The following is an 18,103-nucleotide window of genomic DNA, read 5'->3' on the forward strand; positions in this document are numbered from 1 at the left end:
ACTACAATTAATTAACTATAAATATATATTAGTTATGACATGAAACGGTCATTGGTTTTCCCATGAGGAAACTATAATCACGTAATTTTAATAACACTACCATGCAAATGTAATAATATTCATTTTAATTCATTTCACGTAATATATTGAAAGTAACTTATTATAGTTTTAAATTTCAACTTTCTCTCGTACTGGCATTAAAATTTAAAACTTGTTCCTATCGATGAGTGTGAAGCTTAAAATAAACATCGGATGTTTAGTGGTCAACCGTTAAATAGTCCCTGTTACTTGCTACGCTTACAATTCGTAATGAGTTGTCAGGCTTAACTGTACAACGTGATATATCGGAACAAAATGGGTCCGTCAATAAAACTTTTTCTACTGCTCATGATAGCAAATAGTCACTTGGGTTTCGGTAAGTGAGTTGCAAATTAAAACAATTCATGTATTTGGATACAATTTGACCTTAGACTTTTTTTGTTTTAGGAGATAAGGCGTACAAAGTAATAAACTTCAAAGTACCTCTATCTGTTTGGAGACAAGCGTTACAACCGACTCCAGTTTTAAAATCGCCTATAACCATTACGGTACCCATTAACGTTCAGGGCGGGGATTATGATAACGAGATTGAAGACGAAGAAGAAAATGAAGAAATAGAACAAATCGCAGAAGAAGCGGTTGAGACTGCCACTGAGCCTGCTGCCTTACAAGAACCAGTACCAGTAGTAGCAAGTACTCCGGCTCCAGTCATAACTCAGAGTCCATTGCTACAGGATGAAGTGGCAAGTCAGGCTCCAGAACCAACCGTGCCTGGTCAAGTCATAAGGTTCCCTTGCGCGTGCCGTAATGGACAATGTGGATGCTGCACAGGCGCTTTAATGGACCGATTCCGTATGAAAACGTGCGGTAACATCACCTTTGTCCCTGAAGACTTCGTATTCGATGTAAGGATGACCATCAATAATAACACCGTCGTTCGACGACGTGTTTCTGGTAAGAATCGAAATGAACTGATTAAAAACTTTTTCGCCATTTGGACATAGTTTGAATACTAATAAGATTTCTAATCAATTCATAATAGTACTTTAAAATCCATGGAACTAGTCTTAGGTGATAATAGAAAGTCATTTCAGCTAGCGATCCGCCGCCGATTTGTTTCAATCCAAGAAGAGTTCCATTCGTGCGCGTTTGTGCCGAAATATCGAACATACGGATAAGAAACAGAAATGCGCACGCCTGTTTGGATATCAGCGCCGATATTGGAGGATTTCCTGTCTACTCAGCATCCTTCAGATGTTTCAGGTAAATAAAGTCTATTTTTCATTACGAAAAAAAAAAATACCGTTGGATAAAGACCCGGACTAAATGAATGTTTTACTTTTACTTTTTTTTCTTTCTTTTATGTATCCAGTTTGGGAACGAAAGGACTTCAGACAGGATTAAAGCCAAAGCCGGTTTCTTCAGGGCCTGCACCTGTCAATCTATTTGGTAATACGAACCGTGATGACGATGACGATGGCGGCGGTGGCTTCTTGGCAAACGCAGCCGGCTCCGTTTTCGATGGTGATGGCTTATTCGGAGGCGGGGGTTCAGACGACGACGGAGGCCCATTAGACGCAATCGGTGACGCGTTCGGTGACTTTTTAGGCGGCTCTTAATCTACTGTGATTGTATTACCTTAGTAATGTAAATTATGTAAATATATTTATAATTAAAGCCTAATTTATTTGTTACCAAATATATTTTTTACAAGTTCAAGTTTTTTTTTATTGGCTTATAAATCAAGGTGATTCAAACAGACTTCGTGAAAGTGTATTATTGAGATAAGAAATCTTTCACTGCTACCGTTGAACCGGTCCAATGTCGTGCATGTGAACTGGAGTGCCGGGCCCGTTCAGACGATAGACGCACGCGCAGATTTGCGCTACAAAATCAAAGAAAATGTGCATAGTGATTTTGTTTATTGGTTTTTTTTGTTTACATAACATACAAGCAGGTGAGTTTAAACACGTTACATTTTTATTACGCAAGAATTTAATTGAATGATTTCTAAAGTCAAAATGTTTTAGCATCAATAGAAGATAAATTGAACACAACAGAATTAGACGTCACCAATGGATCAGAATTATTCGAAGTGCCTGATGACTTCTTGCTAGCCCTACACCAATTACAAAGCAATGCAACGCTAGTGAGGTCTTTACTGTCAAGACAGAATCAGGAAAGTGGAAATGGGACCCAGGAAACTTCGACAAGCAATAGACGCTGTGTTTGTGATAAGGGTGTCTGTAAATGTTGTACGGGGGCCGTTTTGGATTTGTTCAACCAGAAGGCTTGCATGCGAGTGACGTATCGCCCGGGAGACTTCGCTTTTGATGTTGCTATGTCTCTTAATAATAGGATTCTTTATGAGAACTCAATGTCAGGTAAGCACACTATTTTATTTATCTTTTGATATTTCTCTTTCATTTATTTCCTTGCCTTATAAGTTTAAATTATGCCGTGCTTGTGTGGGTGTTTTAATTCTTAAGATGATTTAATATGACCTGAATGCAAAAAAACTCTTTTTTACTTTTTATGTCACAACTGGTTACAAATGAAAATAATTCAGATACCTTATCCGGTAAATCGTAGTTATTTAATATTCATATAATATATTTTTAATTTCCAGGCAAAAACCCTAAACCGATATGCATAAGTCCACCAAGAATCAACAATTTGAAAGTATGCGCGAAGTTTTACAACGTATTCTTCCCAGGGCGGAACTTTCACTTTTGTTTAGCAATGACAGGACACTGGCGGTCGTTCGAGCTCTTCAATTTTGCCTTTGACTGTCTCCGGTAAGTGACGCAAAGCTAACAAATTATCCATACTTTCTACTTAAGATCTGTGTAAATAAATACTTTCTCAAGTCAACGTTTTGTAATTAAATTAATTTTATAGCGTTGTATCCGTAAGATTCTCATATCATGTGATTATAATTTTATTACTTACTTACTTGTCTTTCTATAACATACATATGTTATATATTTGTCGTTTCGTTTTTTTTAATCTATTGCAGAGACTTCCTTCTATTTTATTTAGAACTATTAACATTAACACTATTATGCTCTTAACTGAGTTTTTGTTGCTATGGAAATGGCAATCGGATTCAAAGTTCAAAAACCGAATTATAATGCAAAGTCAAATTACTCATTAGCATTTTTTTTATATTCTTTGGACAATGAATGTAATTAAAAGACAGGCAGGTCAGTCACCTGATACTGAAAGAAGTAATAAATCGCGACTATGAATAATGTAAGGTTTGACAATTGACAGTTAATGCAGAATACCTCAACTGAGCCACCCTATTTAAAAGCTCAAACCAACGAACTTGATGCAAACTAGATTTATTTAATAAAAAATATCCGATTTCATGAAAGAAATAGATTGAAACTAAACTACATGGACTTCTCCATCTTTGAATTCACTAATCAAAATAACAACCTACTGACCTATCTACTTATAGGTATAGACCATTACCTCAAATACTCACACAACCATCAGCTAACACAATCATTCTTTCCCCAGGATGGGAGCCAACGGCTTGGTTATGGTGAAGCCAGATGAAGGTGGTGGACTTCCTATACCGAACCCTCAAGGAGGAGTAGACGCTGTCATCGATGCTGGAGAGGATGACATCGAAGATTACGATGAAAATGTTGTCCGATCTGTATTCGGCGATCTGTTTGAACGATAAGGCTAACTGAGAAACAGAGAATAAAAGCATGCCAACAAATTATATTTTTTTAAGAGTGAGCATAGATCGAATCACGCAAATGTATGGATATTGACATTCCTTTTTGACAAGTTGCGTGACTTTAACTTGTCATTTCATTCTATCAATTTGAGTTATTAGATCAGCGTTAGTACACGTATAGATATGTACGGGCTATGTCGTACCGGTGACTTAAGGCTAAAGCTTATATTTCATTGTCATTAAGTTATTTAATAAATTATTATAGATTTATAAGCTTATTTATTTAAACCTGATTGTTAGAAGAGACTTAAGCTTTCATTGGGGTTTTAGATAAATTATAATTATACAGTTTACCATCTATGATAGTCCGACGTCTTTGATCGCCAAGTATAACTACCTACTGCAGTTGCGAGAGCAAGATGGCACACTACATGCTAGCAGCGTCGCTCTTTCACGACTGCAACGGTTTTGTTTTCAGGTTTAGTAGTAGGCCTTGCCGCTATTATAAAAGTTTAAGAGCTAACCGTGATAATAAACTCAAGTTATATTGTGGCCCTAAAATCTGTGGGTTTAAAAGCTGATTAAAACCAAATTTAATATTTATTTTATTAATTTAAAAAAAGATATAAGTTATGACACCTTGAGTCCCAATATCGCAATTTTCTTACGGAACCCTAATCTTTTTGAAATAAATTATAACCTATGTTCAGCGGAGATAATATACCTTCTCAACAGTGAAAGATTTTTTCAAATCGGTCCAATAGTTTCGAAGAATATTCGTGTCAAAGAAACAATCAAATCTTTCCTCTTTATAATATTAGTTATATAAACAGTATAAAATAAGGTATATTAATTACATTATTACTGTTAAATCTAGACCGATATTGATTATACTTGTCTGATAATGACCTAAAAGGCTATTTTATGCGGGTTTGGCGTGATGACCTCAACCACTCGGCTATCCGTGCAGTCGAACTATGTACTGACGAAAATAATGAGAAAAGTAATCTTAAGAACTTCTTAATTATTTTAAAAGCTAAGAGACAGAAATTGACCATTCCGTAGGCCATAAATAACTGAGGTATTACCAGGTTGTTCACTTCAAGCATTAGCACTTACGACTTTGCATAACATTAAAAGGCAATTATTATTGCTGCTGGAATTTTACACCTCGAGAAATGAAAAGACACAAAATTAACTATCAATTACATGGCAGATATTTGTTTTTAGGCTTAAAAGGAAATAATAATGCCTATAACTAATAATATAATTAGCCGATCCAGCTAATAAGCGTTCTGCCAGGCTGATTTGAAAACCATTCAAATCAGTATCTAGAGCCAGTCCTAAATTAAAGAAGAATTAAAAGACAATAATAATGTTAACTAGTTGAGAGATTTGTATTTTTTATGGCAAAGGAGTATCCCAAATCTAACCACGATTCTCTATCAATGGCAACTGGCAACTTGATTTTGGATTGATTTAGTTAGAGTTCGGTATTATCTTGACACGTTTCGAAAATCCGCTATTGTTCAAACACTGCAGTTAAAATTCCTTCGCGTGTTTGTCAATGCAATAAAATAGAAAATGCGGGCGCCACTCAAACTACGTAGGTACCTATGCAATGCTATATGGTAATGTACATGTGTATGTTCATTTTATTCTATCTACTGGAGGCACGCTTGACAAAACAATACCGTTCTTTACCAGGATTTAAACCTATCCATCCATCTTCCCTATCTCTCGACTATCTATCCTCATGGAGAGAGACATGGAGATCCTCTTTATAGCAGAAGAATGGAAGATTTCACAAATAATTTATACTTGTTACCGATGGGTGATTTTTGTACTGACTCCTCAGTGTAGCCAGTCCGGTTCGATCTTGACCGGTTTTATTTCCTTCAGTATTGGCTATACGCTAATCAAATCAAGGACCAAAAATAAGTCCTACTAGCTTTTTTAGTACTTAAAAAGGTATTTGACTTAAAACCCCACAAAGATGCTAATCTTATGTACAAAATTAAACCAAAAAAATTATAAAATGAAAGTATAAATAGTAACTGCCAACACCACATTATACTGACAGATGGGTGTCCACACAAAGGTCACCATTACCTTAATAACTCGCACACTATTAGGCACAGATTTTATAGTACTTATAATGCGACTAATTATTCATTTTAACATTTATATAGACGCGTGAAAATATATACGTGAAAATACCTAGCCATTATCCGAACAGTGGTGGTATCGCATCGATCCGATGCGCAGGAGTTTCTCTCGAGAAAGTACCGCAAGTCAGTTGCGCTCGCGCATCGCATACCTTGCATACAAATACTCAGTTACCTTTGGAAGTATCGACATAGGGTATCGGAAAACAATCATTTGAATTTGGTCCCTAGAGCCGGCAGCCCATAGGTTGAACGAACTTATCAAAATGAAAACAAAAACGATCGCGCTTTTTGTTTTTCTGTGCGTTGTGCAATTTGGTTCAGGTGAGTCCTTTTTTTTCTTTCTATATTTGCGTGCAGGGTTTTCAGGCATATGTAGCGATCTGGTTTTTCCAAGTATCACTTGCTGTGTTGTTTACGATTAGTGCCAAACGACTAAATTAACGTTACATCGGCGTAATTAAATCAACTAAGCAAACATTAGCCGGCGTGTTCCTCATTTAACTAACTAATTAGAAGCGACTTGTAGACGCTTAAGTGATTTTATTCATGTTCTTGTCAATTTACGTTGATTTACATTTTTAGGTGATGCATCGCGAACCAACCGGCATTTTTTCAACAATAATAAAGAAGACAATGCAATGGACGTAACAGATTTTTCTATTTACTACGATCTGGATACGAATACGGTAAGATTTAATGTTTGAAACTCTCTTTTCTTTTTTCACGTCCTTAACCTTAGTCCTTACCTTAAACGAGCAGTATTCGAAAGGTACCTGCTCTGCTCTTTGATCGTGGTTCATAATGACAATCGTTTAACAACAGTTGCCTTAATATGGAAGTTGCCATAGTGAACAAGGGGTGTTTTTTGGATTCCAAAAAATGAAAGCAAAAATTCCTTTTCTAGAAAGTAGTTTTCCCCCAGAACGAACCGCATCTAACTATATACTTGCTATTATAATGCTATTACTATATACTTACACTTGATCATTACCAATGTGATCATTAACTCCAGTTTCACCACGTAACCAATAATGTACCTTATGTTTCAGACGATAAGGAAGATGATGCCTCGGCCGTGGTACCAGCCTGGTTGGCGACTGCGGCTTCCCTTCCGTGGAGGACGGTGCAACTGTGATGGATTGAAGTGCAACTGTTGCTCCGGGATGCGCATTCCAGCGTTCAATTTTGATAGGCAAAGTAAGAAAAAATTATGACCAAATGCATCTTATGGGATCAAAAATCTGGGATTATTGATAGATAGAGACATAGATAGGCACATAAAAAAGTCGGCTCAATTGAGTGCCTCCTTTTTTACCCTCAAAAAAGAGCCCAGTCAATGGATAACCCTACCCAAGAAACTTAGTGGAACTGTGAAATGTTTAGAACATCATTTCGTAGACAATAATATGTAACTTGGCATTCATAAGTTTGGTCTATCTGAATCTTAGATGAGGATTTAACGACCATAAAATTTGTCTGGGTACGATTGTATGGTACTGCTTCAATGGGTATATCACGAAAATTTTTTGTTTTTCAGCTTGCGCAGATCTCGTTTTTGATCCCAATGAAGGTTTACTGGACCTAGAAGTGACGATGAACAACGAAAGCATCTTCCACAGATCTTATTCAGGTAAATACACAATATTTTTTCTAAAATAAGTAGTTTTCCTCCGTGAATAGGGCCTTAACGATTTTTTTTGTTTTAATAGAAATGTGCTCTTAATTCAAAAAGGAGTGCTGCTGGACTTTGCCATATTTTTGCAAATGTTCAGGGTAGAGGTCTCTATCTAATTATATGGTTACTTAACTAGCTGACAAAATTATAATAATGTGTCGACCCTATTATGTCCGCTATCAAGTCACCCTCACAATTTAACTTCTTTTATGTTCACAGCAAGCAACCCACCACCATTCTGCATACCGATCCCAGTACCGTACGTGCCTATCACAATCCTAGACATGTGCATCAGATTGTTTGACATTACTATTGACTTCACCAAAATGCATGTTTGCATGGACTGGGATACAAGAGTTGATAAAGCTCCAGTACTGGTAAGTGTAATCAGGCCATAATATTATGATATGATATAATGTTAAGAACATTTGGACTCAAAATTCACATCAAGACATATAGGTATTACGCCTTTACTGAACCTAAACTTTTTAGATTTCCAGAAGTGTTTTTAGAAATAATATTGATTTTAATCGTGACTTAAGTTTAATTTTAGGTCTGAAAAATCGACTAAGACTTTGCTGATAATTTTGTTTTTTTTTTCAGATTCTACATTTTGACTGCATGAATTTAGGTCTTGGTGGAATAAGTTTGACAAAACCAAACACAAATCAAATAACCGGACCAGGCGCACCTGCAGAACCACCTCAGTTGAATGGAGATGTTTATGATTCGGTTACTGAAAATGCTAATGTAACCACTCAGCACTCTGTTTTCAATAATAGTGTTAAATATATTTAATAATTTATTAACTTGTGGTTTTATTTATACGTAATTTCTAGTATAACATAAAAATATGCATATATTGATGCAGATTTACAAACACATTGATAATACAGAGTTGAATCGACACTTCTACGTTAATATTATCGACTATCAGTTTTCACATGCCATGTGAAAGTTATGAAAAAAAACTAAATCGACTAAAAGCGCAACACTATAACAATTTGACAAAAAAATGACATTGACAAGCTATTGATTGTTGAACGATTCGGTACGAGGGAGGTGTAAAAAAATTGTGGTTCTTATTACAATTTATAGTATTCTTATTTTGTATTATGTACACAAGTCTTCTACAAAATTAATGGTAATTTAGTATTTCTTTACTGTAGATACTGAAGTGCACTTTATAATGGGTGATAATGATGATTATTATGGTGACGGGTTAGTACTGTTCGCATGCTAGCTAGTGTTTTGATGTTAATTTTATGTATGTTTCTTTTTTTTCTGGCTCTTTTATGTATGTTATAATCTCTTAGTTGTAATTTTTTTCTAATTTTTGTATTATGGAATGATGTATACATATTTCACCGTGTACTGCATGTATTGTAGATACGCTATCTTAAAGTACCCGGCTTATATTTGACACTTTTTCGTTCTCTCTCTTGGCTGTGTAAGCTGATTTAATAAGAACGTTTTTAAGCAGCATTATGCATCGTTTAGTTTTCATTTTATAGATTTTAGTTAACTGTTTTAGTCTAAAAGCTTATTTAGATAGAGTACTAACTTCAAAAGTCATTTTTTTTTGTGCCTGTTGATTATTTTTAGACTACACTTTCATAGTAGTTCATTTTATTGATTGGTTATTCTAAAGTGAGGTTTGTATGTAATAATTTAATGTGTAATTACTAAATTGTGTGTAGTATTGCGGATAATTCGAATTGCAATTATAATTCTTATCATTTAATACGAGTAACATTAAAAACTTCTAGAAATGTTCAGGTACTAGATTAATGATTATACAATTATAGAGATTATTATTAATTAGAATCAAGAGTATCTTAAAGTTAATATAAAACTAGAAGTTTAAATAAATATTATTATTTTTGTAAATTGAGTGTGTAAATAAAACTTTTTTCTCTGCTATGTGAAATTCTATTTTTAAATATAATATAGGACAATGGAGCCAATGGGGGCAGCACCTGAGGTCATCTACAACTGGGTAGACATAACAAGTGATTTCTTCAAACATATCCAAGGCAAGTATTTAAACAGCCTCAATAAAGACCTAATTTGTAGTTGCGAAGTAGAAACATAATTTAGGCTAAATGTGACATGATTGAAATCATATTTTAAAATTATTTGTGAAGCAAAATCTTGATTGAGGACATCATATCTGATTTTGAAATGTTTTAATCTTGGATTGCCAACCTGCAGTGTGCAAGCATTGTAATGAATACTAGAGGAATATAAGTGGGTTTTAGTCAGCAAAACTGTGACACTCCTTTCTGCACAACCCAAAGCGGGACGAGGCAATTGATGATTTCCTATCTAAAACAAAAGGCTTGGTAGTTACATTTACACTCAAAAATATAATAGTTAATGATTTGTAGGAATATAATATTTTGCTATTATAAGCAACACCAATATACAAAATGTTTTATATAGTAAGATCATAGACATCAAGTTAAAAAGTTTAAAGAAAGTTGTTTTGAGGCAGGAATAGTCTAGTATAGTCGAATATTTTGTATTTATTAAATTTTATGTTAATTTTAGATCTTCAACTTGGTGAGCTTCTTCACGATGGCCATTTATTTGGTTTGTTTGAGGCGATGTCGGCCATTGAGATGATGGATCCTAAGATGGATGCTGGCATGCTCTGCAACCGCGGCAATCCAAAGCCTTTGAACTTCCAGCAGGCTGTTGCTGTAAGTATAAAATAAATTATAATTATTATTTATTTAGTTATGCCTACAGTTCAATACTTAGGAGTTCACAACCTCTTTGCATGCCCTCTTAAGAACCAAATTTTAAGTTCTTTTTATTTATATTAGAAACTTATCAAATCTTGTTATAAATGTGATTAGCTAGTCTGAATAGTGTTTTTAATTTATGTTTGAAACCACAAACATTTTAAATAAATGACTACAGAAAAAACAATACAATTCTTATTGAATGTGCATAAACTAAAACAATAATTAAACATTATTTCTTTCAGGCTGGAAAGCTGAAAATAGATGACCTAGAACCTGCAGAAATGATTGGCATTATGGATGCGACCATGGCATGCATAGTGTCATGGTTGGAGGGCCATTCATTAGCTCAGACCGTCTTTACAAACCTATACCTACACCAACCTCATTCTATCAACAATAAGGTATTGAAAGCATACTGCATTGCAATCTATAAACTGCTGGATTGCATCAGAGATTGTATTAACAAGTAAGTAGACAAGAAAAAACATTATTTTTTGTCTAAAATTAAGTACAATTCCATCCGCGATTGTCTTAAATTGGTGATATCATTTCTTTACTTCTGGGTGGTCAAATTATGATTGAAATTAGGATTCTCTCAATAATATGACAGTGTAAATTAACAAAAAGGTTCAATAAGGGACCAATGATATTATTAGACAGTTAATATTTATTGCTGTTAAATAGTGTCATTGATCAACCATATCACCAGGGTGATGCACTTTCACTTGAATTTAATTACATGCAAAACATGAAGACTATAATTTATTTAAAAAAAAATAGGTTTTATGAGTTATGTATTATGAGGAATACTCAAAGAATGAATAGCTGAAAAATTTACTTAAAGTAACCACAGTACCTAGGTATTATACATTTTTACACCTGTAATTTAATGCATATACTTAACAAAGTTATTATTCCTCAGGGCCCAAGTATTTGAAGAGGAAGACTTCTTACCGATGGGTTATGGTTATCGTCTTGGCTCGAACCCGCAGACAGGGAACAGTTACGACGCGCGTCTTGAAGTCAGTGAGCAGAAGTGCGTGTTGATGCTACGTGAACAAGAGGAGGAGTTGAACAAGAAGGTTAGGGAAAGCAGTACGGATGAAGATGTGAGTATTCATATTTATAAAATTATAATAACAGAGCAGAGTTACAAACTTTGGTGTAGGTTACGCCTGGCTATACATCGTTTATTTAATACTCCTTATAAGTATGGTAGCACTCTCTTGTACTTGTACTACTAATACCTGCTATCCTGGTGCTACCGTCATGCACTATTATTACCTGCTCTCCTGGTACATGCTAGAAGGCTTTTTACCAGTGAACCAAGAGATGTTGCAGAGAAACAAGAAGTAGTAGGTGTGTGCTATTGTGGCAATAAGTAAATTATACCCATTTGCAGAATTGAAGCTATGTCCAAACCAAGTTTGATGACTATCATTGAGTGGTTTATCCATGAGAGTGTAAAAGATCAACAGATTGCCTTGCTTATTTGTAATTTCAATATGTTGATTTTTAAGATTTTTTACCATATTTGTGATGTATTAATATTAATATTTTTACGAAAAAATGATTGTTAAACACCCTATAACTGAATAGCAGAAAAAAAATTCATCATGTCTTCATCTTGTCATCCACTTGTCTGTCACCATTAATTAATATCCATTTAAATTTTCAGGACAGTGTATCGTCAGCATGGACTGGCCTAGCTTGTCGCATGCGTTTCATTCGTATGTTCTACCAAGCACTCCTCCTCATCACTAAGAAGGACTCACAGTCTGGAGCGGACTGTGTGGCCTTGCTCAACGGCTGCTCAGATATGATGAAGCTGTCTATAAAGACCGCGAAGTACGGAACACAACCTGTGGAGAATTGTAAGTGTAATTTGATACAAGTAAAAAGAATAGGGACGATGACTGGGTATACAAACTGAAAAGGGTATGTCGTCAAGTATTTTTACCTTTTTTTTTAAACATAAAAACATTCAAAGGTGAAAAAATTGGTTTAAAGTGTAAGGCAGCCATTTCATAAAAATTATACACAATCGTGACGTCACAGGCCAGTTCCATTCATTGTTAGAAAAGCATTTCTTTTAATTTCTTTATCTTTTGTTTTGGTTTAAAACAGCGGAACAATTCAAGCAAAATTTTGACGCATTAACTTGGCCCTGACAATTTACATATACACAAATGCAAAAGTTTAGTGACAATATCACTAAACTTTTGCACCTTATTCCACTTGTCTCAAGTGTTATTTTCGTTTCAGCCGACTCCCCGAACCCAATGGGGTTCGAGCCGATGATCAACCAGCGTCTACTCCCGCCTACGTTTCCTCGCTACACGCGCATCAAGCCGAGGGCCGAGGCTCTGCTGTACTTCGACGAGCTGGTCACGAGATTAAGGCACGCGTGGAAGATCACATCTTGCACTAACTTCCATACTGCACTGGTAATTTATTGATAATGTGCATTTGACTGGGTTAGTGGCCCTGACTGTTGTGAAAGAGTTTATGGGTTCCATTCCCATCCGGGAGAATCGTCATGAACACAAACATTTTGTTCTGTGTCGGTGTGTAATTTGTCTAATTTGAATGTATTTAGTCACTAAAGTACACTGCACGGATAGTCGAGTGGTATGCGAAGCCAAACCCAATGTGCATGACGTGTCGCGGATTCGAAAACTGCTTGAACAACTTTTGTACTTGATTGCTATATGCGTGTTCTCTTTCTTGGTATCTGGTGTAGTGGCGAATGTGACCTGAATTTTTGTGCACCCGACATCAATAAAAATAAATATCTTAGTACTGGAGTCGTTCGAAAAAAAATACGCTGTAATGAAAATGTCCCGAAAATGAGGATTACCTATGAGCAAGTGTATTATAAATATATGAATAAAATCTTTAACATTTTTTCATTATAATTTGTCAGGACTTCTTCATGGAGTTCAGTCGCCAACGCGCCTGCATTCTCTCCCGCTCGGCCCTACAGCTGCTGTACCTCAGCCCGTCGCCCGCCAACACGGCGTCGATGGCTCAGAGCGCGATGAACGGGCCCATCGGCCAGCCGCGACCGCAACACGCCTTCGTCGAGATCCTTAGGGAGTCCATCAAGTGCTTCGTCAACCCACCCGCTTTGACGTCCAAATCCCCTATGCTGTCAACGCCGCAAGTGAGTATGGGTCTATGGCTATACGTGAATTGTATTACCTTTTTAATTGTTAGTTTGCCCTAATACACTTCAACGAACTTTGAAACTGAATTATGTTGGCCACACGTTGTGTGATGTCATTTACTTGAAGATCCTATCACTTGTCACACCATGATATGTTGCCATATTTTGTTTGATTCTTGCCATTTTATTCAGTTCGTCGTATATTAATTCCGTTTATCGTACCCTTGAAATGTAGTAAAAGAGTCTTTAGACCGCTTACGTAACGACAATTACTACGATCTGTTTTTGTAAAAAGATATCAAAATCTTATTGTTTGTAGGCTCGTGAGTTCGTGGAGAACTTCCTGGCTCGTTGCGTGCGTCCATTTGCAGTGCTGCTGCAAGTGTTCGGACACAACCGCGCGCGACAGCGGGACAAGCTCGCGTTGTTACTCGACGAGTTTGCTGCGTTGCAGGAAGAGGTAAACACTAATTAGAATTATTTTAATGTTGTTTTTTGGAATTTCAATTTCTTAGGTCTATATGTATATAAGATTAGAAACAAATAGAATATATAAGTATTTACATGTGTGTTGTAATCATCAACTTTTCAAACTTACAAACAAGATGCGGTGTATGTGTCGTTCTGTAGAGATAAACCGCATGTCATGCGCAGGATTTTATTCGGTGTTATGTGAAAGTTTTGGGATGTTATTATTTATATCTCTTCTAAGAAGAGATCCAGTTCTTTTTAAAACAGTGTGCTTGGATATATGTCTGACACGCAGAAAACTTTGATTTGGACTGACTTTAAAATGGTTTATAGTTACCGGCACTGAACTTGACCGCTCGGCAGAAGAGTAGGGATCCCTTTGCGCATCGTAAAATAAAACGCCAATCAAACCAGTGCGTACTCGTCGTCTTGAGGTGCATGTAATTGCAGCAAAGAACAAATTTCAACCAACCACAAGTGACTGCTATGACAAGATGCGCTGCGAACCAATCACTGCAGTTTAGTCCGCCCCTCGCCTCACTTCATACCGCAAAAGGGACCCAAAAAATCATTTCTGCTCAGGTGAAGGTTAGCGTTTAAGATCCGTGCCGGTAAGTAGTTAATGACTGTAGTCAGTGTTGGTCTAGTGGTTAGTGACTCTGACTGCTATACCAGAGGTCGTGGGTTCGATTCCCGCCCAGGACAAATGTTGTGTGATGAGCATGGTCATTTGTTCTGTTGTCTGGGTGTAATTTATCTAAAATATGTAAGTATTTAGAAATATATAAGTAAGTTTATCAGTTGTCTGGTTACCATAACACAAGTTTTGCTTAGCTTGGGATCAGATAACCGTGTGTGAGTTGTCCCAGGATATATTATATTATATCTACCAACCACCGCTGCATATAGAAGTACTAGAAGAGCATATAGAAGAGCTTTGAGCGGCCTAAGGTTCATAAGGATTCCGGTTTGTTAGTGTGAGTGTATGTTGGCAGGCGGAGAGCGTGGACGCGGTGGTGAGCGGCGCGGCGGGCGCGGGGCCTCGCGCCTGCTTCGGCACGTGGGTGCTGTACCACGTGCTGCGCGTCATGATCGCCTACCTGCTGGCCGGGCTCGAGCTCGAGCTCTACAGCCTGCATGAGTACCACTACATCTTCTGGTCAGTCACACATGCTTGGTAGTAATAGAAGGGAATAGAATTGGATGTGGTTGATTAGTGATAGTCAATGCATTGATTATCTTGTTGATAAAGAAGTTTCACTTCAATTTTTTTTTAAATTTGAAACATGAAATTAGATGCATGCAGTCAGTTGCCAAGTTTGTCAATTTGCCAAGTTTTTATAATGCTGAAACACTTGTCTTCATAAAGAATTTTTTTTTAGTCAATGACAGAAAGTCGTGAGTAGATTTTAACATCAGCAGTAAGACAAAAGTTGATATAGAGAATTAAGGGAGAAAAATATTTTCGATAAATTTCCGATTCTTTTATGATAATTTTATTTTGTTTTTAATGAAAATTAAGACGGTCCATTACCCTTTTTTCTTATATAGTTAAATAATATTGCAGTTCTTCTCTATTTTCTACAATAAGCGTAACCCTGATCAGTAATCTCCCACTCCCCCAGGTACCTGTACGAGTTCCTGTTCGGCTGGCTGGTGTCGGCCCTGGGCCGCGCGGAGGGCCTGGCGGGCGAGGCGGGCCGCGACCCGCGCCGCGCCCGCCGCCACAAGAAGCGCGCGCGGCCCGCCGCCAGGGAGGCCTTGCTGTGCAACGTCATGCAGAACATGTGCGGCGGGTACTATAAGGTATATAGGCCCATATCAGCTGTAACTGCTCCTGTGTGATAGCTATGTACTCAAAATTGCCCTTATTCCCCCTTTTTGATGCCTATTGGAGATCTATGAATTATAAATTTGTTACTAAACATTGCTTGTCAGTCATCAACCAATGAATAAAGAATTTTTATTGCGATTGTTAGCTGTAATCCAAAGTTTGTCCGAAAAAGTTTCGTTATTTTTATTTTTCAAACTGTGTTATCGGAAACACCTTATGTAGTCAATGTCCTAATAGTCATATTTAATGAAAAGGCCCACGGAATTAAAATAGACATATTACACTTTGTTTTACGTCACAAAGGTTTCCCAAATATTGTATACTTATTTTTGTTTTATTAAGTTATTAAAAAGTTAGATGATGAGAAGTGTGGTAGTGGAGGCACTGCTTGTAAAAAGCGTACTGGTAAGTGACGTTACGCAAACCAAACAAAAAACGTATCCAATACTAGCTATTGCCCGCGACTTCGTCCCCGTGGGTAGAAGATAGAAGTTATGATTTAGGTATACCTGCCCGGTTTTTTTTCACATTTTCTATTATATCTTAGCTCCTATTAGTCGCAGCGTGATGGTTCAGCCTAAAGCCTTCCTCGATGAATGGTCTATTCAACACAAAAATAATTTTTCAATTTGGTCCAGTAGTTCCTGAGATTAGCGCGTTCAAACAAACGAACTCTTCAGCTTTATATATTAGTATAGATTTTAGGAAATCTGTCTGACTAAACAGTTTTTTTTGTTACCCCTTTTTTGTTATGGTTTTTATACCCTATTGTACAATTTTGACTTTGTTTTTGGTTTTCAGGCTCTCGTAGCTTTCAAGTTACAAGGCAAGATCCCCCAGCCGGAATCCGAGTTCGACAACGAAGCGGTTCGCTACAAACACCGCTTCGCGCCATTGTCAGTGCTGACGCCGCCGCAAGTGCACTACCATGAGTTTTGCGAAATGACGCAGCCGTTACAGTAAGTCATTTAGGACTTGATATTTTAAATTGAACTGTAAACAAAGGTGAATAGATCTCATTCTTGATTCTGGTTGCTCAATTTGGTTATCTTTTTGTTTTATCTTTTAATAATGAATTCTACAAAACAGGTATAAAAGCAAGAAATGAAAGCATGAACTGACATTGACTGAATTATCATTTTTTAAAGACAAAACGACGTCAGTCAGTGATTTAAGGTTTGCCATTTCAGTTACTGAAATATCAAAGAACCGTAATTTTTGAGTGCATTCATGGTGATACTGAATGTTTTTTACTAAAGCATAGGTATTATGTTTTCCTTCAATTTCTAGATACGAGAACCCGGTGATACTGTATCTCGGTGGGTGCAAACACTTCCAGCAGGCCCGCACGTTACTTGAAACAATCACGACACCTGATCAAGAAGTAAGTAATATCTTCTCCATTTTGAAAATTGTTTTCGAATTAGGCGAAGTCCATATAGTCATCTTCATATTAAAATATTCCTTCATTCGTTGTTAGAGACATTCAAGAGACAATAATATGTCTCCAAAGATACTAAGGTATCAAAATACTGAGTTATAAGAAAGACAAATTGGTTAAAATACTTACACATATATTATATGAACAATGGAATTGTTCAACTATTGTGTCTATTGGCGAAACAGCGAGAATATTAAGTAGATTAAGTATCCAATTAATATTTTTTAACATTTGCAGGTAACAGATCTTCTTAAGGTGGTAAAAACAAACTTCGTAGTATTAAAACTATTGGCGGGAGGACATAAGAGGGACTCGACTGTTCCGCCAGAATTCGACTTCTCAGTACATAGGAATTTTCCAATTATTAAATTAGTATAAGATAATAAATATTCAATTAAACATACAACTCACGACTTTATGGAAATCATTATCAGTCTTATTATAAGCTCTTGAAGTGGCAAGCTTTTTCCCTACAGAATCAAATTAAAATCAAGTTGGTACTCTGGAACCGACACTAGCGCTAATTCTTGCAGTGGCCGGTGTTGTCATCGCATATCGCTACTCGAAATTGATTTTGTTCGATAGTGTCATTTCAGGGCTGAAAACAAAAAATAATAATCGAATACAAAACCAACAATAAGATACAATTTTAGATTCTTGAATATTGGAAATGGCATGTTAAAAAATGAGGAAGGAGATGCCTCTACGCACAATGTAGATAGCTCGCTCTCGCTCCAGCCCTGCTTTAAGAGCTCATAATAGGTGCCCAAAAAAGTGATTTTTAAATACAGGGAACTTTAGTAACTTGTCCCGTTTGTAATCAAAAAATATTTTATCTCGTCTGAATGTCTAT

General features: G+C 36.4%; 3 protein-coding genes across 4 annotated transcripts; all 3 read left to right on the forward strand.

Annotated features, from left to right (window-relative positions):
* Positions 1 to 224: 224 nt before the first annotated feature.
* Positions 225 to 4,006, forward strand: LOC113496790. Its single transcript, XM_026876113.1, has 7 exons — positions 225 to 415; positions 487 to 993; positions 1,134 to 1,302; positions 1,412 to 1,647; positions 2,070 to 2,423; positions 2,663 to 2,837; positions 3,568 to 4,006. Exons 1-7 carry the CDS (start codon positions 355 to 357, stop codon positions 3,734 to 3,736), a joined length of 1,671 nt encoding a protein of 556 aa, XP_026731914.1. The 5' UTR covers positions 225 to 354; the 3' UTR covers positions 3,737 to 4,006.
* Positions 4,007 to 5,958: 1,952 nt separating this feature from the next.
* Positions 5,959 to 8,391, forward strand: LOC113496919. The gene is made up of 6 exons (XM_026876311.1): positions 5,959 to 6,228; positions 6,490 to 6,593; positions 6,957 to 7,104; positions 7,445 to 7,537; positions 7,802 to 7,959; positions 8,186 to 8,391. The coding sequence occupies exons 1-6, from the start codon at positions 6,171 to 6,173 to the stop codon at positions 8,378 to 8,380; spliced, it is 756 nt and encodes a 251-aa protein (XP_026732112.1). The 5' UTR covers positions 5,959 to 6,170; the 3' UTR covers positions 8,381 to 8,391.
* A 214-nt stretch (positions 8,392 to 8,605) lies between these two features.
* On the forward strand, positions 8,606 to 17,628 carry LOC113496916 (N-alpha-acetyltransferase 35, NatC auxiliary subunit). Of its 2 annotated transcripts, none has more exons than XM_026876307.1 (14): positions 8,606 to 8,803; positions 9,536 to 9,618; positions 10,136 to 10,287; positions 10,578 to 10,801; positions 11,258 to 11,444; positions 12,014 to 12,209; positions 12,601 to 12,782; positions 13,262 to 13,501; positions 13,824 to 13,964; positions 14,971 to 15,134; positions 15,601 to 15,781; positions 16,611 to 16,768; positions 17,100 to 17,193; positions 17,488 to 17,628. In XM_026876307.1, the coding sequence occupies exons 1-14, from the start codon at positions 8,772 to 8,774 to the stop codon at positions 17,626 to 17,628; spliced, it is 2,175 nt and encodes a 724-aa protein (XP_026732108.1). In that variant the 5' UTR covers positions 8,606 to 8,771. The 2 variants fall into 2 exon arrangements, with proteins under 2 accessions (XP_026732108.1, XP_026732109.1); XM_026876308.1 differs by having other exon boundaries at positions 8,606 to 8,726.
* The last annotated feature ends 475 nt before the right edge of the window (positions 17,629 to 18,103 follow it).

This window comes from Trichoplusia ni, chromosome 8 (genome assembly GCF_003590095.1).
Source record: "Trichoplusia ni isolate ovarian cell line Hi5 chromosome 8, tn1, whole genome shotgun sequence".
NCBI lineage: Eukaryota > Metazoa > Arthropoda > Insecta > Lepidoptera > Noctuidae > Trichoplusia > Trichoplusia ni.

Excerpts from the sequence above, each read along its gene's own strand:
- LOC113496919 (XM_026876311.1), top strand. The coding sequence starts at position 6,171 with ATGAAAACAAAAACGATCGCGCTTTTTGTTTTTCTGTGCGTTGTGCAA. Across the intron at positions 6,229-6,489 it reads CGTTGTGCAATTTGGTTCAG|GTGATGCATCGCGAACCAAC; the intron begins GTGAGTCCTTTT and ends TTACATTTTTAG. Across the intron at positions 7,538-7,801 it reads CTTCCACAGATCTTATTCAG|CAAGCAACCCACCACCATTC; the intron begins GTAAATACACAA and ends TTATGTTCACAG.
- LOC113496916 (XM_026876307.1), top strand. The coding sequence starts at position 8,772 with ATGGGTGATAATGATGATTATTATGGTGACGG. Across the intron at positions 10,802-11,257 it reads ATCAGAGATTGTATTAACAA|GGCCCAAGTATTTGAAGAGG; the intron begins GTAAGTAGACAA and ends ATTATTCCTCAG. Across the intron at positions 12,783-13,261 it reads CTAACTTCCATACTGCACTG|GACTTCTTCATGGAGTTCAG; the intron begins GTAATTTATTGA and ends ATAATTTGTCAG.
- LOC113496790 (XM_026876113.1), top strand. The coding sequence starts at position 355 with ATGGGTCCGTCAATAAAACTTTTTCTACTGCTCATGATAGCAAATAGT. Across the intron at positions 416-486 it reads AAATAGTCACTTGGGTTTCG|GAGATAAGGCGTACAAAGTA; the intron begins GTAAGTGAGTTG and ends TTTTTGTTTTAG. Across the intron at positions 1,648-2,069 it reads CGCGTTCGGTGACTTTTTAG|CATCAATAGAAGATAAATTG; the intron begins GCGGCTCTTAAT and ends AAAATGTTTTAG.